The sequence below is a fragment of the Mycteria americana genome, chromosome 2 (genome assembly GCF_035582795.1).
Source record: "Mycteria americana isolate JAX WOST 10 ecotype Jacksonville Zoo and Gardens chromosome 2, USCA_MyAme_1.0, whole genome shotgun sequence".
Taxonomy (NCBI): Eukaryota; Metazoa; Chordata; class Aves; order Ciconiiformes; family Ciconiidae; genus Mycteria; species Mycteria americana.
This window is the reverse complement of record NC_134366.1, coordinates 117,118,354-117,130,767: the sequence shown is the minus strand read 5'-3', so window position 1 is coordinate 117,130,767 and position 12,414 is coordinate 117,118,354. Positions and strand designations below refer to the sequence as shown.

At 39.9% G+C, this 12,414-nt stretch overlaps 1 protein-coding gene across 1 annotated transcript in view; it reads right to left on the bottom strand.

Moving 5' to 3' along the window:
- The window catches only part of SPIRE1 (spire type actin nucleation factor 1), a 133,970-nt gene that overhangs the window by 14,918 nt on the left and 106,638 nt on the right, over positions 1-12,414 (bottom strand). The window contains exons 9-10 of the mRNA XM_075494332.1: positions 5,737-5,900; positions 649-739 (exon numbers count right to left, since the gene is read on the bottom strand). Of these exons, the coding sequence (XP_075350447.1) occupies positions 649-739; positions 5,737-5,900 (255 nt within the window). The remainder of the gene's footprint in view (positions 1-648; positions 740-5,736; positions 5,901-12,414) is intronic.

Here is a 12,414-nt window from a genome sequence, read left to right as displayed (position 1 = left end):
TCTACTTATTTCACCTTCGTGCACAGAAAATACATACACATATTACATGTTTCATTACAGAATCACAGAATCATATAGGTTGGAAAAGACCTTTAAGATCATCAAAACCTTTCCAGTGAAACTGAAACACTTTGAAACAAATTAAAAATATTGTTACACACTAAAGCCTACAATACTGTTCCTGAAAAAAAAGAACAGATCCTCCCCTCTTCCCAGTAAGTACTTACGAGAAATACTGGTGATTGCTATGTGTCTTTCAAACATGTATATTCACTGCCGTGGTGACAGAGATGCAGGAAACATTTCAATTGGTCTTAGGTTAGAATGTGTTTCTGCAGCAACAAATCCTTTTATGAGATGAGCACAGCTAAACTACCCCCCATTCACTTCTGACTTCCTCTACAGTTCCATATCAATATGAAACCGCCTTCTGTTTCACAAAGATATCCACATATAGTGTAGGCTAATGCCTTCCAATTGTTAATCACATTTGACCTATTCAGCAGGTTCTAGGGTTCAGCTTTACAGATTTATTGCATTAACAACACTCAGCTTCAGCTTTCTATAAAAGTTTCAGGCAAAGTTCATAGAACAGAAGACAACAGAAGTGTGTAAAAGCAGCCACTGGGCTCTCTCGTCAAAACTCACTTTTTCTGCTGCTGGTGCCTTCCTGAGAGGGGTCTTCCACTTGTGAGGGGGAGATGCTGCTGCTACTTGCTGATTTGTGCACTGATTCCTCCTGTGTGGCAAAAGAGAAAGAAACAGAATTCCTCAGGGATTGTTTTTTCTTCTCTTACTGCTTTTTAACACACAGAAATTGCAAGCTATCAAAGGTATTTTGCACCATTCAATCACTCAAAGCCCTAGAAGAAGTCCTGAGAAAGGCATTGACTCTACACAGCACTGAGTAAATGGAATTTTCAACGCTCAGTTTTTTTAGAAACTGGAATAAATGGTACATGGTTGGAATTCAGTGTATTTAGCTATTGCATGAAAGAACAAGATCAGAAGAGAGGTGCATGAATCCATTGTAACCTGTTAATTTTCCTCATTGTATTCAAGGACTTCTAAGGATTTGCAGCTACAGCAGACACATTGACTCAACTTTATATCTCACACTAGCAAGGAATCAGCGCTTGGATTTCTCTAGTCTCCAAAGGAATAAGAGCCACTCATACAAGTGACTCAGGTAAAGAGAAATTAATCTGATCTCCACTGCACTGTTCTCTAATCACTAATCCTGGTGCATTTCTCCTTTATTCTGTATTTAAAAGAAATCTCATTCATTATATAAGCATGTTTCATCACAACAACCAAGAGCAATTCCCGCAAGATGAATGAAAGTGAAACGGGCTTTGACTCACACCTTTCAGCTACCTGAAGCATTATGCTACCCAAACTATTAAATCCTTTGCTTTCACCTAAAATGTCTGTCTTCAGCCACCAGATACCAGCAAGATACAGATCATCACAGGAGCCTCCCAAAGGAACAGAGTTGAAGGACTGAGTGTGAATGCTCTTTAGCTGTAATGTGAATGCTTTTAACCAAGGAGACTTACATCATCTAAGTTGTCAAGGTTTACAGATTAAACAAGTGACGTGCTCTAAAATCCAGCAAGTGGCTGAGCTTCTCTCTCACAGATTTCCTTAGTTATGTGAAGCGCAAGCAAGAAAACCTCCACTGGCTGAAAGATTGCCTTCTTTGGTAACAGCAAGTCAGAAAAGAAAAGCTGGCAGGATCACCTCAATGAGCATCGTGCATCACAGGACAGAGGCCTCTACAAAGTCCCATTAGGTGAGCTGTACTTTATGCTTAGCCCAAGGGTATGCGCTGTATGTGAGGACACTGTGATGTATACTGTTCCCACGTATATGCCACAACACAGTATTCTGCAAAGGGACTCAAACCAGCTCAGATCCCACAACAATATATTCACTTTAACATATCAAGTGTGACCCCCTAAAACAGTTGTGATGGGAAGCTTGTAGGGAAGTTTGAGCAGCACATTTAGCTACATTAGCTGTTTTACTTCCAGAAACCAGTATAGTTTAGCTACAGAGCTAGCTCAGATAGCTTTGCATATCACTGCTTCATGCTGCATGGTTGCTTGAAAAGACCGCTTGAGAACTTGCAAGACAATTGGATGCACTGTTCTTTAGAAGAGGTGCAACAGTGTTCACAAGTCTAGAGTTAAACATTTAAATTTTGTGAAGGACTATAACCGCTGTACAAAGGGAACTACTAAACTTTACACTTCGTGGAAGTCAAATTCTTCTGAGTGGAATATTACTTTCCCATTGCCAGAGAAGCTGACAAGCTAAGATGAAGGACTAAGTAAGCTGTGAATTGAAAAAATATAACCATGGTGCTGTGCTGCTCATTTTTATGAATGAAGAGCAGCCAGGGCTTCAGAGAGGGCTTTCTGAGGAGCAGGTGGGGAACACCTGTCTCCGGAGCACAATCCAAGCAATCCTTGCTCTAGAGAAGTCTCTTGTTCTGTGGAACCCTACCTAGTCCACACCAAAAATTCTAAGTGCTTCAGTTGTCAGCATCTTATGCTGTAGTTTTACAAAAGACTGAATCATGATTCAAGCAACGGTCTATGCAATGAGTTTATTTACATGCTTTTCTGGGTTTTTTTGTTCTCCTTTTTCTCCCATTTTTCCTGTGTCTGAAACACTGGCACAGAGAGGAGAGAGACAAAACAAGGCGCACAACTGAAAATACCAAAAGCCTATATGTATTTTAATGTAAAACTGTAAAATAGGGATTACAGAAACGTTTCACATGTCCATCTAATTTTGCTAATTGCCACCTTTCAATGGAAAGAAACAGCTATTGACCATTCTTCATTCCCCTTCTGAACTCGAGATAGACATGATGTCTCAGTCACGTGTTGCAAAACGAGGTACACACAGATGTCTTCCTCTTGCTCCCATTTTTGTGAAAGATTTCTAGTTACTTCATTAGTGATGTATGAACACTGACTATTCCAGTGGCCTAGGAGTCTTGAAAAAAACAGAGTGAAAAATGGACAAAAATAGAGAGCAAGGGGCTTCTCTATGGTAAAGACCTACAAGAAAGATTCCAGGAGTCACAATTCTTATTCTAAAGAATGAGAGGGAATTAACTGTCAGAGTCAATGGCTAAGTATAAAAAATAGTAAGTATAAACAACCAACCCAGGGAGAATGGAAGCCAAGAGTACATTAAATTTGACATATCATCCTACTTGGACAACAGGTATTCTTGGTTTGTCATTTCAAAGTACTTTTTCTGTGCACAAACACATGCACTGAAAATGCTATTACTGCCCTACGATTTCTCAAACATGGAAGGCTTTTTTGAAAATTAAATCCTGTGTAGGAAGTACTGATGAACCATCATATGAATTTCTTCATATCAATGCAGTAACTGTTGACTATTATGGTAGACTATCTGACATTTTACATTTGAGGTTGGATTAACCCAGCATCTGGGACTACGCACTTCTCCACAGAGCACTGAACAATTAGAATGTTACATGTACTGAGAAAGCTGCAGCTTTAAAGGCATCACCTTAAAACATCTGAATATGTTACTGACATGATTTTTGTCTGGACAGCTGTAGCTTCATTAGGAAGCTACCATTTTTATATCTGTATCAAAAATCACTATTAGATTGCTACTTCTCTTAGCCATAAGCAAAATGGCACTTCCTGCTCCCCCTCTGCAACTGTGATTCTAGCGGCGATGCAGAAAAAAAGCAAGGACAGAAAGCAGGAACGGTTTGTACAATATTCATCCTTGCCAGCAAATGGGCGTAGGGCTGTATCAGACCTTCCCTTTCACCTCTGGCTGGCAACACTGAGTGTTGGGGCGTAGTCTGCATCACAACACAGCTGAGAGAAGAACAAAGAGGATGCAGGGGGAAGAAAATGTGTCTGCATCATAGCTCATTTGGAGGTCCACAACTCAGCAGTGCAGATATTTGAGCCTGTAATTTAGGGCATAACGTAGTCATAATTTAACTCCCAGTGAGTAACTCTAAATAGGTTGAGCCCAATTCAAATTGCAGGCAAAGAGGTGACCGAGTCATTTATAGGCAATCAGGACAACACATACGCTCTTCTGTGTGTTACATACAAAGTAAAAGTCAGGAAAGAAATAAGACATTTTGACAGAGCAATCTTCACTTTCTTCAAATGTTCTATGTCCCACCCCCTTCGTCAACTCAGAAAATTTCACCCAAACTCCGTTCAGTTTGTTTATTTATACGTTAGCACTGTTCCTGAGCCCCAACCAGTATTCTGCTGAGCATCTTAATAATCTTAATTGCTTCACCAGCTACTTCTGTTGACTCAAACCAATACAGCCTCTGTTCTCTGTGACAGTTCGATGTGGCTGATTTATTTTCAATTTATCTTTTGCTGTACGTTCCAAAGCTTATTCTGTATGACTTTGCTTGCCTACACAGTATTCCCCAATCAATAGCCACAGTCAGACATCTTATTTTTCCCTCCTACAAGAATCACTTCACGTTTCCCTTTACAGAATTGTCTTTTACTGACTTCTGCTCATTTTTCCATGTGAAAGATCATGCTGCATTTGCTTCAGGATGCACAGAGCTACAAGCTGGGAAGCTGTAAGTTCAAGATCCAGCTCTCTTTGACAGGTCTTAATATTCCTGCATCCTGCCCAGCTTCATTCATATTAACAAAACCTCATATAGCCTCTATTGTAATTTTAAAGACTGCCGAGGGATTTCAGAATGCAAATCTCTCCTGCTTTCAGAATAGATGCACCAAATTATGCACCCACACAAGTCACCCATAGGATAACCCCTAATACAAAGAGGGCCAACCTTTCACAGATCAAGAAAATAAGCAAAGAGATAAATTTCTCCCCACATATATTTCTCCCCAGCCTCCTATCTTTCAGCTTAGACACCTTTGTAAGCGCCCTGTCAGGAAACCCCTCCTTCCCCATTTACTAGAGAGAAAGACAGTCAGGGAAGACTGTCTTCCCCAGGCTAAAATTAGCCTCTGTGAGTAAACCCTGCCTGCATGTGCTTTCCAGACAGCTAAACTTTTTGGACTCAATTAATAATACTACTGGTCCAGAAGACAAAGCTCATTCTTGAGGATGTAGTGTTGGTACTTCTTGAGGATCATATATAATGCAGCTTTTAAGCTAGAGAGTTTTTTTAAGCTTTTATCCTTTTTATGCTTTTTAAAATCTTGTTTCTCCATCTAAGTGGTATTTGCTTATCCCTATCTGTGAAACATTTGTTATTTCCCAAGCCTACATAGCAAACTAACATACTGACATTTGCACCAAACTGCAACCCCCCTGGCACAGCTGATGCTCTTTATTTAACAGCTGGTACAGTGAAGCTGGCCTCACATCTGAGTCCTTTAGTGACAGCTCCTGCATGGGTGCCAGAAGGGTGCAAAACATTTGCCTGCATTCCCAAAAGCATAATCGCTACATACACACTGTGGACAGATACTGGGCATTTAGAAAAATAAGCCAATACTGGGTTTAAGGCCAAAATTAGCATTTAACCTTTTAAAAGAATATTCTCATTTTTGAGGTCTGATCTAATATTTTTTCAGTTCTGTGGGCTGAGAAAGCAGTCATGGAAAATTCAGACGATAATCTGCAAAGTCACTTCTCAGCTGATCAGTTCAGCAAATTAAAGAATAAGGCTCAATTCTGACAGATCGAGAAGCAAGTTGTGTACTGATTTTTTACCTCTGAATCTGAGCTGTCAAGTTCAGCCAACGTGGGAGCCTTAAGAAGTCTCTTGCGTTGTACTGTCACTTGTGTGGCCCCATTCTGCTTTCCTTGTGGTGCCAGGCCACCGTTCACTACAGAGGCATCCACTAATTTTCTTCCAGCCTCTGGCGTAGATACATCTAGCAAAAGAAACAGAACAATTGGTGTTTGGACCCAATTTTTATTTTGCCTTCTCAAATCTTACCGTCAAGGCAATACACACAAAAGGAAAAAAAAAAGTATTGTAATAGTTATATGTGTGCAAATATTTTACTTTAGCAATACACTGCTCAGAGAGCTACAGGCAATGGCTTGTGGTACAGAAGCAATATGAAAGAATGAAAGCAGTGGAAAAAGCAGCTGTGCACATACTAAAAACCAACCTCAGACCAACACCAATCAACTTTAAAAAAAAAAATCTTGTGTTAAACCTGAAAATATTCTTCCTTCAACTTATAGTCTATAATTAACTATATAACAAGTATCAGAAGAATGCACAACCGTATCTGGGCAAGTGGGTTTCCAGTGAATCTGAAGACAACGCCACACAGAAATTAGAGGTTTAGCGTGGAGTTTAGCGTGGAGGAAAAACCTTGTTTTTCCTGTGAGGACAGAATTACACTTTATTCTGCAGTATACAGAAAAGGAATGAAAATGAGCTAAATAACTAGCATTCATCAAAAATATGCACAATTCTTAGGCTTGCATGGTTATTTGTATTAAAAATGTCTGTGATGTCAAATCTTCATGTAACAGCAGAAACATGAGGCTTCAGCTCTATTTTCATCTACATGAGTTTTACAAGGATGTAACTCCACTGAGTAAATTACTTGGGATTTCTGCCAGCGTGCAATGAAGATGCATCTTGGATAACGTAAGCATTGGGTCTGCTGTGCTTAGCCTAGCTTAGTTTAGACATTAAGATAATGACCTAGGCTTTGATATTTTAGGAGAGCTTAGAGTTTGGTCTGATAAATCAGTTTTATCCCTGTAAAAGTACAAAGTGCAGTATTCCAATCTGAGAAAATTATGTTGGAGGGAGAAGGAAGAGATGCTTTTAATCTCCTATTTGCATGTATGCCTAAGCATCTGGTCTTTCTACAAATGTGTTTTTCTACACATGTAATTATAGGACTCCTTCTCTAGTCTTATAATAACAAAGTACCTCCAGGTATTTTCAGGCTAGGGTAATGATGAGTTGTTATTCCAATTTTTACACATGGTGAAAAGAGGCACAGAAGGTCAAATGACTCGTACCTTAGGTTACTGGGAGGACTATGACAGAGAAATGATATCACCCAGATATTCCCAGTGCCAACAATGTAAGTACTCACACATCATTTGGAGTTACTTACATAGTTGCCCTCATATAAACAGACACGGTCACTGCTGCAACAACACAATTTGCATCGATAAAAGCTGTTCTTGCACTAGGTAAGTTAAAACTACACAGTCTAGGCTACAAAGCCTCAGTTGCAGCAGTAGGTCTGTTTTACAAGATTCTCACTGAAGCAGCTATTGAAAAGGAATAAGAAGAGGAAAAAGTTAAATCAATATATATTTTAAAGAATTAATTAGATTACTGTTAAATGCTGGAAACTGAGCTAGAAAGGACAGGGGATGTATTATAGTTCCTCTATAGATCATACCTTCAACTGGGCGTATACGAAAAGGCGATTATTTGGACTATTAAAGTCATGGTGACATTCCAAGCCTATGAATCTGTGTACTACAGTGTTATTACTGCCTTCAGGTCCTCCCTACAAAGAGTTGCAATCAAAGACTTAGACTCTCTAACCCTTAGTTCCTATCTTCAAAGGCTTTGCTGATGGGTGTCCTGACTAGCACTATGTCTTATAGGTCATGGTTTTTTTTTTTCCTCCTAGATTTTTGCGAGTACAGCATGGGCGTCCTCCACATCAAATGCATTCCTGCTCTAACAGCCGCTCAACACAATCCCAGAAAGCGACAGCAGGAAAACAAAAACCGAACTGCCTCACCTCCCTGCTGCCAATACCACTTCTTGAGACCTCATAATTAGCTGGCATGCAGTTGATTGAAGAAGCTCAGGGTTTCCCAAATGAGCAAGACAAAAACCTTTGATTTGTCTTTTGATTGCACAGGGCGGTTCCTGAACAGACTGTCCAATGAAGCAGCCCCAGCACCACCAACACAACAGCCAAAGGTGGTGTCCCTTCTCCCAAAAACTTCCTGCGTGGTGACTCCCCTGCCTGATGGTAGGGAGGGTGAAGAATGGCCTGTAAGTACTGTTGAACTCACTGGGAGAATAAATGATGGGAAGGCCAACAGTATTGCCCTCCTTCCAAAAAAATAAAACGCACAATAGGTCTGGGGAAAGGAAAGAGGAGGGAACATCCACCAGACATCCTCCAGCAGTATGGGAGGTGATGAAATGGGTATCCAGGGTACATCATAAATTGTTTTCTGTTGGTTTGGGGTTTTTTGGTTTGGGTTTTTTTTTTAGTTGTTGTTGGTTTTGTTCGCTTAGGGGGTTTTTTTGTCTGTTTTCTAAGAATTCAGGCCCAATTTCTTTAGGCCCCAGAAATGGAAATTTCTGATCCATTTTGGAGGTAATTTATGCAGCCAGTCACTATCTACAAAGCCTAAAGCAGTTGTTATTTAAATTCACACATGTATAAGTTGTTCATATGTTGGCTTTTAAGTCTTCTTGAAACACCAGAGAAGTTCTAGGTGAATCAAGAAGACAATCCAACATAGTATTTGTTTTGAAGGGCTCTTCAATAGGAAATGTCATTTATCACCATTCTTTCCTCTAAAGAAAAAAAAAAAAACCAAGGAGTGTTTTTACAACTTGCAAGCACTAAAGAATAAAAACCAAAAAAAAGTAAAATTAGAAAACCATTCAATCTATAAAATCTGTTTTGTCAATAGTGCTCAAGTTCAGTTTAACATTCCTGCACTTACAGTACTGGATATATATGAATAAATGGATTATCATAATTGAAGGTAAGTATCATGAAATTTTACAGTTTCAGCAAACAGATTTCAACAAAAATAACTTGTTCCAAAATTAAAAAAAGAATTTGTTAGCAGATACAGACCAAAAAATTATTTCTGTGCTTAAGCTATTTCAGTGATGTACTCAGACAACAGAAACATTACCATGTGGCAAATAATCGTACATCATCATAAACAAGATAAAATTAATCAGGACAAACATGTCAGAAACAACCAATAGACTAATGCTTATAAAAATGAATACGACAGAAGAAATTAATGGACATTCTTTGAAACAGAAACCTAAATTTATTATTTTTTTAATGGATAATAGTTTCACAATCTCTAGTTTCATAGAACATCTAAATGTTTTGAAGATGATTCAAATGATATTAAAAAAAGGCTTGTGTGAGTAACAGCCTAGGGTTAAGATTTTATTAGAGAGTCAAACACACTGGGATAGTGTCATTTCTCCATGTTTTCAGGCAGCAAGTACAATGAACAGTACCTGCAAATTGGATGAATATATTCGGTTTATTTTGAGTTTCTAAGCTATTATTACAACAGGCAAATGAAAGAAGAGAAGGTCTTGATATAATTACTTGATCTTTGTGTTGGCCTTCCCTGACTAGCCTTAAGAAGGGGGAGACAAAAAAAACCCACCCTAGGATAATATGAAATGCGCCTTTATTTACATGTAAGATTACGTCTCTTATGAAACAAGGAATTAAGCAGACCACAGATTACATGCAAACCACAGCAGTCATGTAACCATATGCCGTCTGCCTCCCAACCAGCTCTCTTTGGCAAATAATGACAACAGAAACCTGAATTTTGTTCTATACAGCAAACGCACTCCTCAATCCTATCATTTTTACACTGAGTTTAAAAGAAGGCTAAAATGGATTTGCAGAATTAATACACATTTACCTTTTGCTAGTTACGATGATGATAATATACTGGGAAAGATTATATAATGAATAATGGTAACAGAGATGCGCTGTTCCTTTCAATGGACTTAGATGTTGCAGTCAAACCTGAGAACTAATAAATCAGTATACCAAACTGCCAGCCTTTTGCTGGTGTTTGCATCACATTTATTACTGTGTTATCTAAATTAAGAGATTACCAGGACCTGGTGGAGTTCCTTCCTCACACTGGTCTGAGGCACAGATCATGTAAAGCCATGAGTGATACACATCACCTCACAGGGTTGGGAACAACAGGAACAATCCCTGTGAAGTTTGGGTTTAAATGCTTCAGTTTCCTTTTTCTTCTTCTCCCTGCCCAGTTCCCCCCCTTCATCCCCCCCCTCCCCCAATTACATACTGTTTCTGAAGTAATAACTTCAAAGCAGCCATGCATACGGCTTTGAGGTAAGAACATGAGTGTTAAGAGCGGGAAGACTGGTCTTATGAGCTGCATTCAACGCAGTGCATAGAAGCGAAGCTGCTTTTAAGCTATTTTGCTATTAGAGGAAGTGGGCAATGACTGCCCTGGTCCCTAATGGATATCTGAGTACCTCTCAGATTACTCTCATTACAGGTGGCTACCACTTGCTCCTTCTATTCTACCAGTAGGAAACCGCAGGGTACAAGGAGGTCCCAGGCGCCCCTCCTCTCCTCTTCAGGATGACGACAGCAGGGAGATGTGTGGAGCCAGGCTGTGTGACATACCAACTACACCGGCTCGGTGCCAGCAAAAGTCTTCTCAGAATTGGTCTGCATCACCCCAGTCACAGACAGCAAGCATAATAAAAGCCGGCACCTGTCCTTTAGCACTTAGTAGGAAAGACTTCTGTTTTTCAGCTGGTTTGTGTTTTTTTCATGACAGCAATTCCATCAAGCAGAGAGCAAAGCAAGCAGTGAAAAAGCAAGTATGCGGAAACAGTGATCACAGAATGGAAGCGCAGTATAGCTTCCCCGCCTCCAAAATAATGAAAAAAGTAAAAGCACACAAAGCAACAACATTCAAAACTACCGCTTATCTGCTTACTATCGACATCCCAACCCATCTAATTCATTTGTACTGCTCATCTGGTGTCTCACATCTACCTAACTGGAATGCTTTAATCATCCTGAATTTCCTTCTAAAGACAATTTATCAGATCACTCAGTCACACTAGATGATACTACCTGCTGAGAACCACATGACTTGAAAAAACAAAACCAATCACATTTGGAAGATGGATAAAGAAAACAGGAAGAGTTCTTCGGTGGTCAGTCAAAAAGGGCAAATCCAAGTACAGTATAGATTGCTTTGAAGCTACTTCTTTAAAATAAAAACACTATGGCAATGAATTAATGGATTATGAAGGGAGCTTTTACAAAATATGGTTTGGATTTAAACAAATGAGGATGTCTCAAGATTCTTAGAAATAAAAGGCAAAAGGAGAAGCAGACAGACACATGTAGAAGGACAGATCTGAACACTTCCCTTTTGTTGGTCACTGGCACATTCAGTTTTATAGTCGTAAAACTGAAGGAACTTTTGGCATATCTGAAAGCAGCAATACTTTGTGAAAACTGAAGTTTGCCTGTTTATGCTATTCTCTGACCCCCTGAGGACCCTTCAGCTTTCAGTGGAGTAAAACATGATACCAAGTACATACATAATTCGAGTCCCACCAGACAGCCGTAGTAGCTGTACAATACACCATGAGTGTAAGGTTTCACAAAAGGGCTTGAGCTGGATTAACAGCTTGCCACCGCCTCTGATGGGGAGAGCCTGTTCCTTCCTCCCATCCACCCATGCTCCTCATCTGCCCTCGGCCAGCTCTCTGATCACCTGATCAGATAGTAAGCAGGTTTAAATCACTAAAAGAGCCGAAAACCAACCTGGTAAAAAAATAAAAGTATTTGTTCCTGGGTTACATGAGTTTACAGAGGTCATCTTGTGAATAAATGAGCAGGACTGGCACAGAGGAGGAGGGGAAATCACACGCTTGGAGGGGAGCTTGGGGAGGAGAGGGAGCAGCGAGAGCCCCTCCTCGCCTCTTGACAGTGGCAAGCTGTTTACTTGGCTCAGCCAGAACATGAAGCCACATTCATAGACAGGTCACTTGTGAACTTCGCTCCCATATTACAAAACTATTGTATTTTTTTATATTACGGTCCAGATAACTTCTCTATGGTCTTTCTAGTTCACAATACGCTAGCATTTCAGTCAGATTATGCCTTCTGTGGGAAAATAACCACATGAGGTTAAAGGGTGTATGGAGAAACAGAGGACGAAAACACTGCAAAAGTCCCAGATGAGATGTTTCTACATGCAACTGGAAGGAAGGGGAGAGGGTACAGCTGCTGCTGCTTCTTCACAAAATGAGAGCATGGATTTATTTGGAGACTGTTTTTCTCAGGAATCATCTTGGGGAAATTAGGTAAGAGCTAGCATAAGAGTTTGTCCTCAGCGGACAAACCTTCAAGGCTAATGTAGAATATTTCCAACCTCAATGATGGAGTCTTTGGGCCTGAGCATCCTGGAAAGTCAGTGCACAATGAAGGAGGAATGAATTTATTTCTTGGCTAATAGGCACAAACTCTCTCTGACATTGCTGTCTCTGAAGTAAAACATGTTCATACAGTTACTGCACGTCCTAATGGCCCACCAAGAGGAACCTTTAAATTTGATATTAGATAGTTGATGAAGGATCAGCTATCGAATCCTCTCTATCAG